We start from the raw sequence: 18,826 nt of genomic DNA on the forward strand, positions 1-18,826 counted from the left end.
GTATTATTGTTTTACCAGAAGACACCCAGTCATATTGAACTGACCCACATTTCTTGCTCATTTGGCTACAGAGCTCATGCTGGATTTGGGGGGCTTGTTGGATCTATTCATTTCTTTAAATGCCAGCTCAGTTTTGGGGCCATTAGCATCACATTCCACCAATCCCATCAGAGAGTTCAAGAAATCAGTCTCAGGCATGCACTCGGTTTCTCTCATGTTAAAAACACAAGCAGCTCAGTTAGGCACAGACCATATATCAGACTCAATCCTCAAATAAAGAGAAAAGAGAAAAGCACAGGTATGTTCAATGAAAGAGCAGACAACACTGAGCTCATTCAAGTCAGCGACAGAAATCAGCTCTGGCAGGCAAAACACAAGCAAGGATTCCCCTGGGTTGTTCAAGGTCAGTAAAAATAGGTGCTAAAAATTCAATACTTGCCTCAGCATCAGTTTATTTTTCACATCACTTACATTGCCTTCCCAAAACATGGGCTGAACTCACCTTAGCAGGTAAGGCCATATATACCTGGGGGCAGAGCTGGCATACGGCTGGATAACCGGGTGCTATCACTAACCTGGTCCTTAGTAACCTGCTCCCCGGTGCTGGCTGCGGTACAGGCTGGTACACCTCCGCGGAACAGTCGCGGCAGGTTTCAGTGCAGGACAAAGGTTTAACCCAGAGCCCATCCTAACCAGAGTCTCCCCACCAGTGGGAACAGGACCAGACTTTACGTGTAATGCTCATGGCATTTGGGCATCAGGCTTGTGAATCTGATGAATTTTTACCTTTGGAGCAATGCTCAAGCCAGATCCTTCCCGTGCACAAGCTTAATGCTCCACCAAGAAGCACGTGCCCAGGCGGCATCTGCAGGATCCATCTCTGTGTATGGACCTGCCTTACCTCCCTCTTTCTCATGTTACTGCGGCTTAATGGCAAGAACGTTGCTTGGCTCAGACTTTGCCAGAATCTCATAATCGCTGCTGACATGATGCGTAACATCTGCTGTGGTCTCAGCTGACTGCAAGGTCGTGCAGCACGGGCTACCCCTGTGCGACGTGCGTACAGACCAGTCTGTACACACACAATATGGAACAGGGGGCTCAGAACCGTGCAGTTACGTCCCTAACCCCCACTCCCTAGGATCTGGAGGGACAAACAGTACAGAACCTTTTTTTTTTTCCCTTCCCCAGCCCCAAAAACCCTTCCTTTTTTAACTCATGCACTACCATTTCCTAAAGCGCAGTGAAAGCCTCAGCTCCGCAAGGAATCACTCACAACCCAGGAAAATCCACCATCACCAACACTCGCAGACCGTTCGAAGGACTGTTCTCTGCGCTGTTCGTAGGGAGGCAAAATTACACACGCTCATGATGGATGGGAGGGCTCCGCGTGTGTAACCCTCAGCACATCACGTAGAAAACCCATCCTTCGACACCTCAACTGTCCAGGCAGGTATTAAATTGCATGCAGTTAAAGGGGAAACTCCACATTGCGATATTTCTTGTGGATAACAGCATTTTGCATCAATTCTCCTCCCACTTAGCCACCTCTGCAATGACATGGGTATGATCATTTTCTGGGTTATCAAGGTCTTTCTTGCCAGGATTTTCGTTTGCTTTTCTGTTGCACAGATGCTAAAGGCTGACCAGTGCTTGCAAGAGGCACCATAGCTCTATGATTTTATGATCCATCTCAGGACTAGTAAATTCTGTTTGAAAAACCTTTCCCTGTGGCCTGTCACTATTTTCCTAAAAGAGGGAGTGCTGGTACCAAAGGGATCCAGCAGCCTGCTAGGGTCTGGGTAGAGCCACAGCTTCCCATGGCAGGAGCAGGACCACAGCTCAGCCAAACGAGGCATCCCTGGAGCAAATTGCAAAGCAGCAAGGAAACAGGCACAACAGATATCATGGGGACAGAACTAGCCTTGATTGCTGTCCCACCCTGGGAAGCTTGCTCTTTTACCCTTTCTTAGGGTGTTTTCTGCACTGAAAAGTAGAAAAGACATGAAGAAGAGGCTGTACAGCCATTGCCTGGATCTGTTCCTCCAGCATCTTCAGCAGCAGACCACAGCACTCATGCCCACTGTCCACAGGGGTGCAGAATGAGCTCCATTCTGCACGCCAGCTCAGGGGATTTACTGGCTTGGATTTTGAAACCTTCAGTGGGAATATGATGGGTTTATGCCATGGCTGGACATGCTTTGCAGGATTTAGTGGAGGAGGTTACATTATGCTGCCACAAAGAAATTGAGCTGCTCAACCCTGCTTCTTCCTGCAGCTGAGTTGCAGGACACAACCACCCCCCAGGCTTGAAACCTCAGATTTTTGTCCTCAAAATGAAGAGCTCAACCAAAGTTGCAAAGAGCTGTAGGAAGAGGAATCTGACCAAGCCAAGAATGGGATCACTCAGGAAACTTTGGCACTTCTCTTCATCTGGCATCAGCAAGAATCAACCCATTGTGCTAAGGAACGACTGTTGAGGGGGAATCGGGTGTGTTCTCATCCAAATGTCCAAGGCATTGCCAGTCCTGAAGAGTTCCTGAATCTTGCATAGGGTCTTTTCTTCTTCAGACACTTGGGGGAAACCCTGGCTGATTTTAAGTAGCTGAATATTTTTGCCGCACTTGTCTGCATCTGGGGGACTCTGCCCTTACATGTATGTCATATCACATCCTTTCATCCTGAGCCAGGAACACTGGAAAAAGGATTTTATGTGTGATGTCAGTATCTCTCCTCATTCCCTACTATCTTTTGGCTTTGGTGCTTCTGCTGTAGTCACTGTAGGCTCCCATCAGCAGCAGTAGAAGGAAAGTGGCAGCTCCTGAGGACAACTAGATGTTCCAAAGGTCTAACTTGGACGTCTTGGCTGCTGAGTGATGGCAGGAGCCTAGACCTGCACACGTAACCACAGACACTGCAATCCTAACAAATGGCAGGATGACCATTTAAATCTTTAACCTGCAACGTAGAGAGCTAAAATTTGGCCAAACAAAGACAAGTTGATTTTTTTCAGTATATTTTCACGTGCACAGCTGATGCCAGAGCACTTATCCATGCTGCTTGGGCCAGGGGTGCAGAAGGCAAAGTCTCCACTGACATCCTCACAGCTCCCACACATCTGTGACAGTTCCATCCACCGCCGCACACACAGAGGATTCCCCTCTCAGGTTGCACTAGGCAAACTTTTAACTTATAGACTGTCATGTTCTTCTTTGCTGCCTCCTAGCAGAAACCTCCCTCCTGTGACCTTCCATGAAGCACGCACGGAGCTTATTTGCAGGAAGCAAATGCCATGAGGGTGCCCTCCAATTTGTTTGACAGCAACTGTGCAACAGGAAGCCCAGGTGCTACCACAGGTCCAACAGCTGTTGCCAGGTGACCAAGAAAGTATTTTTGATAGGCTTATGGTCTCACTGGCGCTATTAACCATAGCCAAGACAATTCAAAATGGAATAATATATATATATATTTAGACTCTATTTTCCTTTGTTCATCCTCTTTTGCTTAATTCATGATTTTCAAAGACAAAGGCCAACATTTCCAAAGGCATCTTTGGAATCAGGCACTAAATTCCCAGTGGGATCCGGTTCCCGGTACTTTTCAGCCTTCTTCATGACACAACTCATGCATTTTACTTTTGCATCCAGGGACGCTGTCAAATGCTTCTATATGCTCCTATCACAAAGAATTTTCAAGGTTGACTAAAAATCACTCTGTCCTGTGACTTCTCTTTTGATTTGAGGGAAGCACATCTGCAATTGTTTCAACCATATTTTTTTTTTTTTGCCTTACAATATAGTGTAAATTGTGGGCTTAAAATACCTGTAAGGCAGTCCTTTTAAATGCACCGCTTCCCTTTGCAGAAAGCTCAATGTGTCTCATCATAACAGAAAACCTGAATTTTGAAAAATTGAATTTGGTACCACCACTTACAAAATGAAGGATTTCCCAGCCAGCCAATCTTCGCTACTCCAGGTCATTCAGAAGCATCCTTCCCCTCCTATTCTCATGCCAATTTCCACCAAAATAAAGCAAATGTCAGTCTCCCCTTTATCATCGTTCAGGTGTAACAAACAGCGGAGAACAGGCTATTGGTAACTGCATTTGCCTCACGTCACCAATTAGCCAAGGGAAGAAGATGCAGAACAGAAGCCAGTTTTGAGGCACGCTGCAGTGAGGCTTTTTCACCAGTGCAATCGGAAATCTCATCAAAACGAATTAAATTAAAGAAAAACGAGAGAAAATAAAAGCAGAGAATTTAAATAATTGTTTAAATTCAATGAAACCAACCGTGTCCTATATGTGATGTTTTCATGGATGGATATTTGCAAGTTTATTTACAAATTTATTTTTTTGAGCAGCAGGTGCACAACATACAGACGGAGACATGGTTTTCGCATTGTATGTTGATTGGATGGCGTGATTCAGCAGGTAGATAAGGAAAATAAAGAACAAAACAGGAAACAAAAGAGAAAATGAGTAATCAGGACAAGCAAAAAAGGAAACTCTGAAAATTTCACTGGAAAAAAACTGTTGGGCTTTTGGGGGTGTTAATTTATGGTAATTATATAAATAAAAATGCTTCAAACCAAAAGAGATTCTGAGATCCTAAAGGTAACACAGACAGTGCAATAGTTATTTGCATTTCATTTTGTAATGCAAATTGGGAGACAATTCACAAACACTTCTCAGTATGCTTTTTATATTTCCAGGCATAGCAATAGATGTCAGTTTGCCGTACACCCATCCGGCCTCCTGAGACCAGCCGTGTCCGCAAGGACACCTTCTCCTTAATGCCACCTATTTTACCTCAATTACTGAGAGGGTAAAAAAACTGACATATGTGGTTTTGCCTAAGGAAATAAAAAAATATATATATATTCCACTGCATTCACAAAGTAAATTACATATGACACGACTAGAAAATTAAAATAAAGCAATTAACCAACACATTTCTTTTCCTTTTATCTTTACTTTTTAGGGGGTTAAAAGTACCGATGCAGCAAGGCTGGTGGAAGCAGAGTCTCTCAAGATGAGATCACCCAGGTGAGCAGGTGTATTTACCTTGGAGAACACTTATAGCTGGAAATTATAGTCATGGAGAAAGGCGGTGCTCCTGCAACTGGTTGTGAGCCTGACCTCAAAGTCATGCCCAGGAAGCATCCCCTCTCCACAGGGACCTTCCCGGGTGGTTGGTACAGAGAGGGAATGCAGACTGGCAGTCGAGGTCATGGTGTGGCTCTGACCTGGGCTTCTCAGCCCAAGCAACCCTCCCATGTGACCAGGTAAATACAGGGCTGAACGCCCAGGGAAAGGCTAACAGGGAAGGCCACCCACCTACCCCCACAGCTGCCCACCAGCCGAGGAAAGGCTGAGGAAGGCAAACAGAGAAGAGGGCATCCCCTGTTGGGGACACAGCTCTGAGTGGTGATGAGTAAAGACCTGTTCTCCTCTTTGGTTATTCTCAGCTCCATAACAAGGTGCAGAGAGCTGCTCCACTGCAGGTTTTGCACTGAGCCAGCAAGCTGAAGTGGGGTTCAGCATGAGCTATGGCATCTTGGGCAGAGTGGATGTTCATACATGTAGATGTGGCACTTAGGGATGTGGCTTAGTGGTGGACTTAGCAGCCTTAGATTTACAGCTGGACTTGATCTTAAAGGTCTTTTCCAGCCTAAATTGTTCTATGATTCATCCCAAGCCTTAGTTACTACTTTACCCTACCTGGAAACACAAAGGGCAAAAAAGTTGGGCAGAAGCAGTGGGATTAAAGACTCAAAGCCATACATCTGACCTGTGCGCTGCAAATGAAGCGCTCACCAGTCCACACCTTGGTCCTTGCTGCTTGCAAACAGCATGCTCACCATCACTGATCTGGATTTTCAGCCCTTTTCTACATTTTTTTTTAACATTTCTAAATACCAGAAATATTTAAGTGACTTAGGTGCAGTATGTTCTATATTACAAAGATGGTTTAAAGTGTAACTCTTCCAGGATATACATGCATTGTACCACTTTCCAGGCAGCAAAATGGTCCTGGTGTTTCCCAGGCAGCTTTGGGACCCCTTGGGTTTCCTCTAATGTGCTGTGGCTCAGAATAACATGTGCTGCAACCTATCGTGGAGCCAACAAAGCAGGACTGGAGCAGAGTGCTGGATCCTTCTGCTCATTTTCCACCCTCTGTGCCACAGACTGTTCTGAGGACTGGAAGAGGAGGAAGGCTTGTAGTGGTGGTGGAGACCTTTATACAAGACTGCCTCCACCACATATCACTGGATGAAGCAGAATGAACTGCTCCATGAAAGGCATCCTGAAAGCTGCCATTATTTGCTGCCATTCACTTTTCTGTTATAACTGATCTTTGGGGCACCGCCGCAAACTCCTGCTCGTGTAATTAAGCAGTGATTCTGAGACCCGTGCATCATCATCAAACTGAGTTCCTAACACCCCTTCAGCAAGTTGCGTGTGATGCCTTTGAGCTCCCAGCTCATTGTCCCCACCTGAGGCTGGGAGGTGGATGTGTGTGGCTTAAGGAGGCACAGATGGTGGCTACTACAGCCGCTGGGTGCGGAGGAGCATGCTGCTGCAGGTGGGGCGGGCTGGAGGGAGATCAGAGAGGAGCCATATGAAAGGAGTTCTGAAAGTCAAGTCTAGCAAAAAGTGGGGAGAGGCAGCCTCTGGGCACTCCCTGTCTGCAGGGGAAAGCTGGTGGGAAGGAGGCATGACGGCTACACCAAAATCCTGCAGGAGGGGAAGATTTAGAGAGAGCAGAGCTTGAATGGGTGTGTAGACTGAGACAGAGGACCAAGAAGTCAGGGGCTGGAGTGGTGCTGTGGGATATATAGCTTTTATATTAAAGACATATTTATGAGCAGCTTTGTACTGAATAAACGCCTAGGGAAAGGTATTGGACTACATTAGAAAGTCCTCTCTAAGGTTTGACTTAATAGATCTAGTTTCTCATAAACCAAAAGCCTCTCCCCATTGCCACCTGGGAGGACAATGGGAAGGTGTATTGGTGCTTGGGAGCTTGGCCCTATTGTAGTTTATAGGTTTTAGAGGTATTTCACACTACTTTTCAAAGGCATCCCCAAATTGCTGCTATCTTTGATGCTGGAAACCAGAGAAATTACTGCAGAGTGGGAGGGTGACGCCATCACCCCCAGCACCCACGAGGTTATCGCTCCGGTGCCTGCCAACTCACACAAGGGTGTCTGGGAGAACATCTACTCTCCAGCCCAAGGACCAGAAGAAGGAAGGGGGACCTCTCCCCACACACAAACCCTCCTACCCCCGATGGCTGGCCAGCAGTGTCGAGGGACAGCTGCTGTTTCCAATGAGCTGGGGACATGCATGTACAGCCCCGACTGCGCTGTGACTTGGTTGTTAATGCAGTGATGTAGCACAGCCCAACCCGATGGCTCTGTAGGCAATGCCCCAGGTGCCAGCCACGCTCCCCGAGGCTGGTCCACCCCCGTGGGAGCTGGAGGGAGAGGCAATGGGCTGTTAACCAAGCAAGGACCGCTACCTGCCCAGCAGGGACCGGGCAACACTGATGGCTGCTCTCTACCTGCAAAATAGCTGTACAAAGAAGGGGTTTAATAAGAAGCATGTGAGCTTGGGGTTGTGAAGGAGACACCTTCTTGAAGAGAAGATACCAATCTCTGTGAGACCACAGGCTCCCTTACCACGTGCAAGGTGGCTGTGCTGCTTCCTCCCAGTGACAGTGGTCAGAAGAGGGGTGGAAGAGGAGCATAGGACTCTGCCTGTGGCTGACTTGCAAAATTTTTCACTAATTTTCAAACCAAGACAAGAGTTCGGGTACCTGAGTCTGGCAAGAAAGAGTGTCCCACAACAGAGGGAGTGGAGGCAAGCAGCCAGTGCCTGCCCACAGTGCAATAAATCTCCTAAACACCTGGAGAAGCGTTAGTTAGACCTTCTGTTTGGTCCGAGTAACTTTACCCTGGCTGTAAGCTGTGCATTGGAAACAAAAGGTAATCCAAAGTCTATGAGATAGGATTCACCAACAGTTAAATCAACACAGTTTGTGTGGGGAGCAAAACTTTGAGGGTTTGTCTGCTTTTTTTTACTAAGGAGATCAGGTAATGATGTATTTTGTTAGAAACAGTAATATAGTCTTCACCATCAGCTGAATGTCCTGTAAAGAAGTCTGGGGAGCATAGTTCTTAGCACACACAAAACAGATCTATAAACAAATCCCAGGGACTGAGAAAAAAAAATATGGTAAAGTTCAAATTCATCACATACAGATACAGCATTATCAGCTAAAACATGCATTGGGAGAGGAGAGGAGCAATTTATAAATTGGATAATATCAGGTTGTCAAGGCTTGCATCAGACATTTATGCCCTTATGGAAAAATCCTCTAGAATTTAATGGCAAGTTTGTACACCTGTGTAATCTACAGGACTTCTTAGCAGGGAGACAGCAGCCATTGTAGGGCTGGCCAACAAATCCTATGGTAAAGTTGCTTGCTTGTTTTAATAATCACCCCAGAAAGCTTTTGTGCACTTAACAAAAAATGCACTGTGTTACCCTAATCCAGACTATGCAGGCTGAGGAGTTTCTGGCTGTTTCTACCTTCCCATCACCTCTCCACTTCTCACTCCTCTCATCGCCTTCACTCTGCCCCGTGACCATGGTTGGGCAGGAGCCCCAAGGGACAGAGGTGTGTGTGTGCCCTGTAAAGCACCTCACACCACAGACCAGCAATCTTCAACAGATTCCTTTTGATCTTTTCCCTCTATTAAATTCAACAGGATTTTTCCATTAATAGGCAAAACCGGCTCAGGGTTCGAGTCGCTGGAGGAATGAGGAGACACTGCTTCCTGGCAGGGTCACCAGCACTGTTGTTCTCATCAGAGCTTTTTGCACCAGAGTCTTTGGGGCAGACAGCTGTGCTCATCTCTGTGGAAAGAGTAGAGCTAATGGGAACAGGTTGCCAGGTCACCCGAGGACTTCATCACATGATGAGTCCTGGAGGCAGCTTTAGGGAACGAGGCTGGTAGGGAGAAGGTGCAATATCCTGACAGGGTACAGCTTTGTTTGTAAATGAAGAGAATCGATCAAACTGTACTTACCGCAATCTCTGTTACTAAAATATCAGTAATACTTCCCAACACTGTTACAAAATCAAAGACATTCCAGGCATCTCGGAAATAATTCTGCCAAATGAAAACACAAGGGGGATAGAGAGATCCAGGGGTTATTTTCTTTTTGCAACACAGGGGGTTTTTTGTTTGCTTGTTTTTAAACGCGTGTCATGAAATACAAGCATTTCATGTAGAGAGGAAACAGTTGAAAGTAAGCGAGGAAGGCACATACCAGCACACCAAAGGCAATGATCTTCAGCACACATTCCATTGAAAACATGGATGTAAAGACAATATTCAGGCATTTCAACATTTCTTCATATGCTTCTGGAGCATCATAGAACTAAATCAGGATGGAAGAAACGCTGTTACTGGAAGATCATTTACAGAATAAAACCTTCCCAGCTGACTTGCTGACTGCAAGGCTCCTGCTCATTTTAGTGGGTTTACAACCCAGTTATTTGTGCCACTCCAGCAGCACACTGTTGCCTACACGCTATCCTAATGGGGCAGCAAACATCACCCCAGGACTCGGGGACTGTTGCTGGTGTACATCTCCCTGTAAGCACAACATGGACCAAGAGGGAAAAAGGTCATTTACAAAAACAGAGGACAAGTGCAGAACTGTGTTTCCTTCCAGCAGACCCTGAGAATATGGTGACCCCTTGACTATGAAGATAGTCTAAATTAGGCAAAGGATGGGAGGGGAGATCACCCACCATATCATCCACCACTACCTGCACCTGTTCCTCCTAAGCCCTGTGAATTACATCCCAGAAAGCTCAATGCTACTGCATGTTCGAGTAGTTTCCCTGGCGTGGCTGGATTTTGAGCATCCCCAAGAAGTGTCCCTGCTTCACAGCACGAAGCCCAGGTTGAGCTGGGAGCTCAGGACCTGCAGAGCCCAGTTCCCATCCCACTGGCCACATGCTGAAAGGGGTACGAGCCAGACCAGCACTGTGCAGGGAAATCCCATTCTCAGTATCTCATCACAACTAAACCACCTCGCTTTGGGGACTGAAGGAACCCCACAAGGCATCTAAAAACGACATCAAGCAAACGAGAAGTGGTGGTTGCTCCTGCCGATCCGCGCGCCCCCCCCCCCCCCAGCTCTCAGGTCAAGAGTACAAAGCAAACTCCAGTATTCACTGGCCCAAAATTGCAAACATTCAGTAACAACCCACTAACCTTCATCATTAGGACAATGGTATTGAGTGCAATCATGACCATGATAAAATACTCAAAGGGAGGGGACACCACAAATTTCCACATCTTGTACTGAAAAGATTGCTTGTTCTGAGGCATGTAGCGGGTCAGTGGCTTGGCACTTATGGCGAAGTCTATGCAGGCCCTCTACAAAACAAAAATGGGATGAAAAGAATACAAAAAAAAAGGGCTGGCAGTCTCTATCAGTCAGGATATTGTTGGGAGAGTGAGCAGAGCATTTAGTGGAGGATGGTATTTCTAAGTGTTTCTCACACACCCTGCGAGTAGTGACTACTCTAAAATGCAGTGCAGGATCCCCAAATTGTGCTTACTGCTGGACACTTGCTGAAATGTTAAACCCCACAGCACCCCTACGGCCCCCTCCAATCCTAAGAGACAGCCTTCCATCCCAGTCCAGCTCCCAGTAGGTCCCGATCCCATCCCACTTGGGAAAGGGAGTTTTAAATCCACAGGCTCACTTCAGCAAACACTGCTAATTCCCTCCTGATACGTAATTGTAGAAACTGGAGGACTGGTAAAGATGTTATCTGTGTTTTAAAAAAAGTATCATGAAACTCAGGTATGTTCTCACACATAGCAAAACCTGTACAGCTAATAACATTTCATAGAATGTGAATGGAACTCAACTAATAAATTATCCAACAAATATTGCTGGGTGAACTCCCAAAGACTCCCTTAGTTGGCTGTTTCTGTCCACATTATTATGGGTATAAAACTGCGTTAAATATTGGTTTCTACCCACAAGAAGTTTTGATTCTGGAACATTTTCTCATCTTGGATTTAGATAAGAATTCAATCTTAAATTACTGCACAAACACTTTCTGCTCAGTTGAAAAATAATGTGGGTAAAGCATCTCTAAACATTCTGCTTTATTTTGGACTTTTTGTTCATATAGACAAACAATGCACTAATTAATAACTGGTTAAAAAGTCATCTCTTTTCATGAAAAATTAGGATCCAGTTTCAAAATAAATGAAAAGAGATGGTTCTTCGCACGACAGGTCATTGAGGCTGTGGGACCCCGGATGAAGGATGTTGCAGATGCTAAAAATCTGCATGGGTTCAGGTGGAAACTGGTTACATCCATGGAAGAAAGATACACAGACACCCCTAACTAAAGAAAAATCACATCCAACTTGGGAGACTCCTGAGCTGAAAATGATGGTATTGGCTAGGGCATTAAAGAAAAGCCTTATACTTGCTAGCTCTGGTCCTACGCTCTTCCCATGGCATGTCAGGAGGACATCATCTCAGCCAGGCACAAAACCAGCCTGGTGAGAGGAGCTTTCCTTTGGTGAGCTGTAGCTGTTGCAGTTCAGTTTGATATCTGATGCCTGGCCTCTAAAAGGCCGAAGATTTGTCTCCTTTCACACCTACATGCTTGAGCTGACATGCAAGCCAATCTTCACTTGGAAGCGGAGGTGTGGTCCATGGGGACTTGTGACAGTGCTTACTAATGTGAAGCATTGAGGGGCTCTGCCTGGTTTTGGTTTTATGCACAAGCTGAAAAAGTCTGTAATTTTTTTGGTTTCTACACCACACACCCTCAGGTAACAACTGCTCCAAAGCCCCCCACGGCATGGGAAGGATGAGGAGTGGGCTTCCACCGGTATCGAGGTGCTCTGAGCCCCCAGGTGCTAACTCTGGATTCAGAAGACGTGGGTACCTCGTTTTTCTCGAGGCTGCACTCTGACATCACTTTATCTCCTTGCTCTTGGAAGGTGATGATGATTAACGCCACAAAGATGTTCACAAAGAAAAAAGGGAAGACAACAAAATACACCACGTAAAAGATCGACATTTCCATTCGGTAGCCAGGGCTGGGACCCTGTTCCTCGTAGGTAGCATCCACTGAGTGCTTCAGCACGCTGCAATCAAGCGCAAAGAGAGAAGAAAAGTCAATGAAATCAGTGTGAAGCACCGATGACACCCTGACAGTCACTCACTGGCCTTCACTTGTGTGGAGGGTTTTCCACATATGCTCAGGTCAAACTCACTCCCATCTTTATGGCTGGGAAGAAGTTTTCCTTGAGGATATTTTTAGATAAACCCTTTCAGCTTTCACCATTCTGCAGAATGATGGAGATTTGCTACATACAGATCCACTGATCCCCCAGCCAAGGAGAGAGGATACAGTTAGATCTGGCTTCTCTTCTTTGGTCAACAGGGATGAAGTAAAGGGTGGGAAAAGAAAGGGACTGATGATCTCCAAGTAGGGGAACACAGTGAGGGACTGGAAAAGGAAGACTGATGCTGTATGTTTTACTCTTTATTTTATGAAACAGTTGAACGTGAAGAACAGGGAAGACCCTGCCATGGAGAAACCCTGACCATGAATTGTACTCCACGTGTCCCAGCAGAAAAGTGTGCCAAAATAAAGTCATATGCTGAACAGTAAATATAATTTTGGGACTGCCATACCCAGCATACTTTCAGCATAGGTCACAATACTTTTCCCCCTAATTTTCTTACATTACCATTATCAATTTTACACCTGAGAAAGGTGTGCAAGTCCAAAAGCCTGGAGCAAGCAAGCAACTAAGTACTGCAAACTGCCTAAGCATCCCTGTGCAAGCTCAGAGGAACGTCAAAAAAACCCGCAGAGCGAGCCCTGCCTGCTGATTCACCCAATAATCACACAAGGAAAAGCAAAAGCTTAGCTGATAAAAGACTATCCTTATTTCACAGGTTGCCTGCTGTTTATGCGTCCCTCAGAGCTGTGGAAACTGCCATTACCTCCATGGTCACTGACCCTGCCAAGTCCCATGTACTCACGTTGGCCACCCTTCGCCTGTGGAGACAGTGAAGAGCGTGAGCAGAGCCCAGAGCACGTTGTCATAGTGGAACTCGTATTTTTTCCATTCCCTGGGCTGTGCCTCCACCTCATTTTTTTCATAATCGAGGTACTGACCCCTAGGAAAAACAGAGATTCAAACCAAATGAGAAAATTAAACCAAATCAGCCATTTCATATGACTCACTGAGGAGCATCGAGGAGCCCCAGTAGCAGAGTCCGACTGTGCTGTGTATTAAAGGCAAATGAAAAGACAGCCCCTAGGTTTGTAACAGAAGTTAAAGTCCATTTTGTGAGCCATTTTGAGCCGCAGGAACTGGACCTGAGATCTAGAAACGAAAGAAATTGTAATCAGGGTATTCATTCATTAGGCAAAGCCAGCAATTAACGGCAAGCTGGCCCCCAGATTGTTTGACCCCACAAAATACAGGGCTGCTGGATGGAGAGAAGTCTCTGGCTCCTACTTCAGGTTGGATCTAACTTCTAAATGGGTCCTGCTTTGAGGGGCCAAGGGACCTGGCACCTGGAGAGTTCCCCTCCAACATACCCTTTTCTGTAATTTCACCTTCCTTTCTGTAACACATCTGCTTGATTGCAAGGGAGAACTGCAGCAACAGCCCCTGCGGCTGCTGTGTGCGTGGGGTCCCACGGGGGGGTATGCCCTGCGCCTGCAAGGCAGCAGGAGGCGGGTGAGGTGGGCAGCCCTGGGCAGTGCTGAGGAGGTGCTTTGGGTGCCGAGAGAAAAGCCAAGTGAGAAAGATGCATGTTGTGGTGAGTAATACACCTCGACAGGCTGCCGGGAAGGACAAAGCATGACAGGGCTCTTAAGATCTTCAGATACTGTCCCCTTTTCTAGCTAATTAGGAGCTATTTAACTGCCTACCAACTCACTTCTGATTATTTATTCATTATGTTTTTCTAATTCATATAAGCCCTAAGAATCAAGGCAGCAGGTAGAAAGAGAAGTCACACCATCCCTTCAAAAAACCTTTACCTTAAAATCACACCTAGCCCTCCCTGGGAAAGGCGGCTGCTCCCCTGCATCGTTAAGTGTTAAGTGTTCGGGTAAGCATTTGCTAGATCAGAGCCAGGAACAACGCAGGTATTAAAACAACAAAAGGGAAAATTCACCTCTAGGGTAACTATGCTGAAACACGGCTCTTACTTACAGGAGACTCATCAAGCTCAGCAGGTTTGGGATGCAGCTGATGCAGGTTTGACTGATGCAGCTTTGGGAGAGTTGGGGAGCTGCTGCTGGAGGAAAGCCAGGCTCCCCCTGCCACAGCCCCTGCCCCTGGACGTACCTGCAGTCCTTCTCCAGCTCCTTTGATTCATCGGTGCAGTAGAAGAACCTGCCTTTGAAGAGCTGCACCGCAATGACAGCAAAAATGAACATGAAGAGCATGTAAACTATGAGGATATTGAGGACGTTCTTCAGGGAATTCACCACACAGTCAAAGACAGCCTGGGGATGGAGGAGAACAAGGCTAAGGGGTTGAAAGAAAAGTGCATCTAACATCTTGGCATCTAGCATCTAAATACACTCGGGAGCAATTACCCAACCTACAACCCATAGGTGGTCTCATCGACTTGCACACCAAGGGTTTGACCAAGAGTCATGCTCCAACCGTGAGAATTAACTCCGGCTTTCTACATCTCCTGCTTTCTCAGTGAGTTTGGCTGTGCCACTGAATTTTCTGGTGCTGCTCATACAATTTATAAAGACAATCACAGCTTGCTGAGATGAATATTAGTCCTGAGCAAATATTTCCATGGCCAATTATGAAATGAAAAAATTACTCAAGTTTAATTAACTCCCAGTTGATAAGTAAAAACTCATCAAATATATTATTCATTGACTGTTATTTGAACTGTTTGAATAATCAGGAAAATACACCAGATACAAAACAACAAAATGCTTCAAATAATACTTTTCTAATGAACTTTCTATAAAGATTAAGTCTGACTAATTCAGTCAGCATATGTGACTCTCTAACAAAGACCTTCTCAAATACATTTATTATTTGGTTATTTGTCACTGATTCATTGCTACAAGTAATTTGCAGTTTAATTTTAGTCTGAGAAGTTTGTCATAACAATAGAAATTGAGCAGTCTTACTGCCCAAGCATGGGATTTGTACAATACTGTTCCTGTTTCTCTGAATGGAAGTGAATAATTCAGAAAATTACACTCCTAATGCAACCCAGAAATCCTGAATTAAAACACTGGAAATATCTCTAATCACCCTACCAATTTTGCTGATTGTTGCACACAAGACCACATCCAGGAGAAAAAATTGAGATAATTTTGAAGACTTTTAGTTGTGGAATCATAGAATCATTCAGGTTGGAAAAGACCTTTAAGACCATCGGATCCAACGGTTAACCCAGGACTGCCCATCCTACCACTAAACCATGTCCCTCAGCATCGCATCTAGGTGTCTTTTAAACACTTCCAGGGACGGTGACTCCACCATGTCCCTGGGAAGCCTGTTCCAGTGCTTGACAACCCTTTCAGTGAAGAATTTTTTCCCTAATATTCAACCTAAACCTCCTCTGGTGCAACTTGAGGCCGTTTCCCCTTGTCCTGTTGCTTGCTACTTGGGAGAAGAGACCGACCCCCCCTGTTTACAGCCCCTGTCAGGGAGCTGTATAGAGCAATAAGGTCCCCCCCAAGCCTCCTTTTCTCCAGCCTAAACACCCCCAGTTCCCTCAGCTGCTCCCCATAACACTTGTGCCCCAGCCTCTTCCCCATTGCCCGGCTCCAGACACGCTCCAGCATCGCTACATCCCTCTTGTAGCGAGGGGCCCCATACTGAACACAGTCCAGTCCACAGATCACATGAATATGACTTCTGCTTCACACAAAAATTTCTGAATACGTCTTCAGAAGTGGTAAAATTACTCCCTAAAATGGCCTGAAAATAAGGAAGACATTCACTTAAAAAGCGTGCTCAGCATCCTGCTGCAGGACTGAGCTACTGTTGGCTGGTTTATGACCCAATAGCTGCACATTCCAAATTTCTAAACAAAGAAAGACCCTTTTCTACATTGTTCAACATAACTGTTCCTTCCTTTCTGAGGTGAATTTAGTAGGCATAGAAGTGCATAAAAACAAAAATATTTAAGCGTGGATTGGGGGCAAGAACAAAAGCAAATCTATATAACAGCTGACCCTGACCTTTACATGCCACTGTGTGAAAATGGGAATCATCAGACAGTTTCACCATTGCAAAAGCACGCATCACTTTTTCGCCCCATCTCTCACAGAAAAAGAGCCTGCAAGCAGTGATGACACATGAAGACATGCTACAGTAGGTATTCAGGAGTTCCCAAAACTCAGAAATGATGAAATTTTTTACTCCTTCCATTCTATGCTTCCGGGAGCTGGCTGTATCTCAAAGCGTTTGTGAAACGGTGCTGAATGACTAACCACAGGCCATTAGGTGCATTTTACTTCCTAACTTAGTATTCTAGAGATGAAAGGGTACTGCTATCAAGCCCCACACTACATATTCTTTAACAGAAGAGATGAACAGATTAAAAGTCCTCGTGCAGCAATGACATTTCTCTCTGGGCTGACTGTGGAAAATCTTGCAATACTCACGTGAAGTTCTCTAGGGAAAATCAAACATTCCAAAACCTATTTTCTCCTATATAATTTCGAAGAGCGTCACATTTACAAACTGTAATTTAATTTACTTGCATTTTTTTCTTCTCTTTTTTTAGAAGTTTGATTTTAATGTGGATTCATAGTAATTCATAATATTGCACACAATATTTGCAAAAGAAATAAGTGTTTCACATTTGCTAAACATCTGCACAGCTATTTTTATAAATCTGGCAAAGAGATCAATTGCAACAAAAGAAAAGGAACAGAAATAACTTGGATGAAGCTTAGTCAATCAGCATCCACTGAGATCAGTTGCAAAACTCCAGAGAAAGAAAGATTTGTGGTTATGCTCTAACCTTTAGTTTTGGCAGCCGTTTAATGGTCTTCAGCGGTCTTAGGACTCGCAGAACTCGCAGCGACTTGATTGTGTTGATGTCCTTGCCTTTGGTTCCTCTGCAAGTGATAAAAGGCACAAGAACAACAGAGCGAATAGTTTGGTCTGTAGGTCACCAGCTAGAATATCTATAGGTACCCAGTGTGGTTTTGGCTGTGGAATCGTTTTGGGGTTGTTATTTTTTACAGGGTTTGGGTGTCATCCTCACCACAGATGCAGACACTAGTGAGGACCGCGGATGAATGCCCACTTGAGACATGTTCATCACCACACAGGAGGAAGGCTGTGTCCTTGCAGCGTTCAGTCACGCATGCTCTCCAGCCTTCACTCGCTTCACAGATACTCACTGGGCATCACCCAGGGACTGGTGACCTTCCTGCCCCGAATCCCCACCCAGGCAACGGTCCAAGCCAGGGAGCAGCACGCCTTGGCTGCAGCCACCAGGAGAGGAGGCTTAGCATGTTCACCCCAGCCCCAGGCAGGAGAAGTGAGAAAGTCACACTTGGCTCGCCTTACCGCGAGGCACCTAGGTGAGACAGGAGGGTGTTTCTCTGTGTGCTTCTTGCACTTCTCTGGCAGGGATGTTGTGTCTAGACAAGCAGATAGTAACCAGAGGGAACTGAAGCCTTCATGGTGAGGGACAGAGCTCTCCTGGGGACCAGAGCCACTCCATGCCTGTACCCTCATCCTTGAGTCTCTCTTGGAAGACATGCTACCAAACCCATGCAGGAACATGTAATATGACGGCATATTACATGCCTGGAACAGTGCTAGGGCAACCTCCCACTTACGCATGCAGGTGCTGTAAGTCACATTTTGGTTTTAGTTTTTGTTAAAACTGAGTGCAAGACTTGAGATGGTTCCTCTTGTTACCATTAAGAGGTTTTTATGGGAAGGACAGGGGTCCTTTCCTCGTGCACTTCCAAAACAAACAAAAAAGACACAGTTACATCTTCCTCCAACCCAACAGCAAAACAATGACATTCTCTTTCATTTCATATGAAGTGAAAAATGGGATGAAAATCTTTAACGGAGTTTTATTCATTACTATAGGTTTGAGTCTGAGACCATATTGAAGTAACACAGGTGTGAATGAGTAACATGTTGAACAGATGCTGATATACCTATTCTATGCTCCTCCAGTTTGCTAAATATTTCTCTTCTCCAATAGGAAAGCAATAGAAATGCTAGTAACCCAAGAGGTATGTGCAGGCAGGGGGCTGCAAATCTCCCCCCACCCTGCTAGCAGCCAGCCCCACACACTATGCTAAGGGGTAAGCACCAAGAGCGGAAGAAACCACCCAGTTTCATGGCTGGCTGACCTTGCTCAGCCCTGGAAGGCATCTTTTTACAATCTATCCACTTCTCAAAGACTAATAACTCAGTACGAATGCCGTACTACTCAATACTAACACCGGACTGGAATCTGCAACCTAGAAATACACATTCCTGTCTCATCCTCCAACTACCAGTCACTGCAGTTGTCCTGAAATGCAATAAGCAGTGAGACACAAGGAATTTTTGGAGGGCCGTGGGTTGTGTCATCTTATGACTTACACGTTGAACGCAAGTTGCCTTTGCACATGTTTAATAGAAATGGAGGAGGGTGGGAACAGGATGGAAATTTACCTGTCCTCTCCCTTTCAGGGCTGCTTTAGGGCCATTTAAATCAGTCACAGATGGATCCC

The 18,826-nt window shown here is 45.6% G+C and overlaps 1 protein-coding gene across 1 annotated transcript in view; it reads right to left on the minus strand.

Annotated features, from left to right (window-relative positions):
* Positions 1-18,826, minus strand: part of CACNA1B (calcium voltage-gated channel subunit alpha1 B) — a 296,336-nt gene that overhangs the window by 42,101 nt on the left and 235,409 nt on the right. Inside the window, exons 28-34 of the mRNA XM_055817932.1 lie at positions 17,101-17,197; positions 14,436-14,596; positions 13,114-13,251; positions 12,005-12,206; positions 10,299-10,463; positions 9,343-9,453; positions 9,099-9,182 (exon numbers count right to left, since the gene is read on the minus strand). Of these exons, the coding sequence (XP_055673907.1) occupies positions 9,099-9,182; positions 9,343-9,453; positions 10,299-10,463; positions 12,005-12,206; positions 13,114-13,251; positions 14,436-14,596; positions 17,101-17,197 (958 nt within the window). The remainder of the gene's footprint in view (positions 1-9,098; positions 9,183-9,342; positions 9,454-10,298; positions 10,464-12,004; positions 12,207-13,113; positions 13,252-14,435; positions 14,597-17,100; positions 17,198-18,826) is intronic.

The sequence above is a fragment of the Falco peregrinus genome, chromosome 1, assembly GCF_023634155.1.
Source record: "Falco peregrinus isolate bFalPer1 chromosome 1, bFalPer1.pri, whole genome shotgun sequence".
Classification (NCBI taxonomy): Eukaryota; Metazoa; Chordata; class Aves; order Falconiformes; family Falconidae; genus Falco; species Falco peregrinus.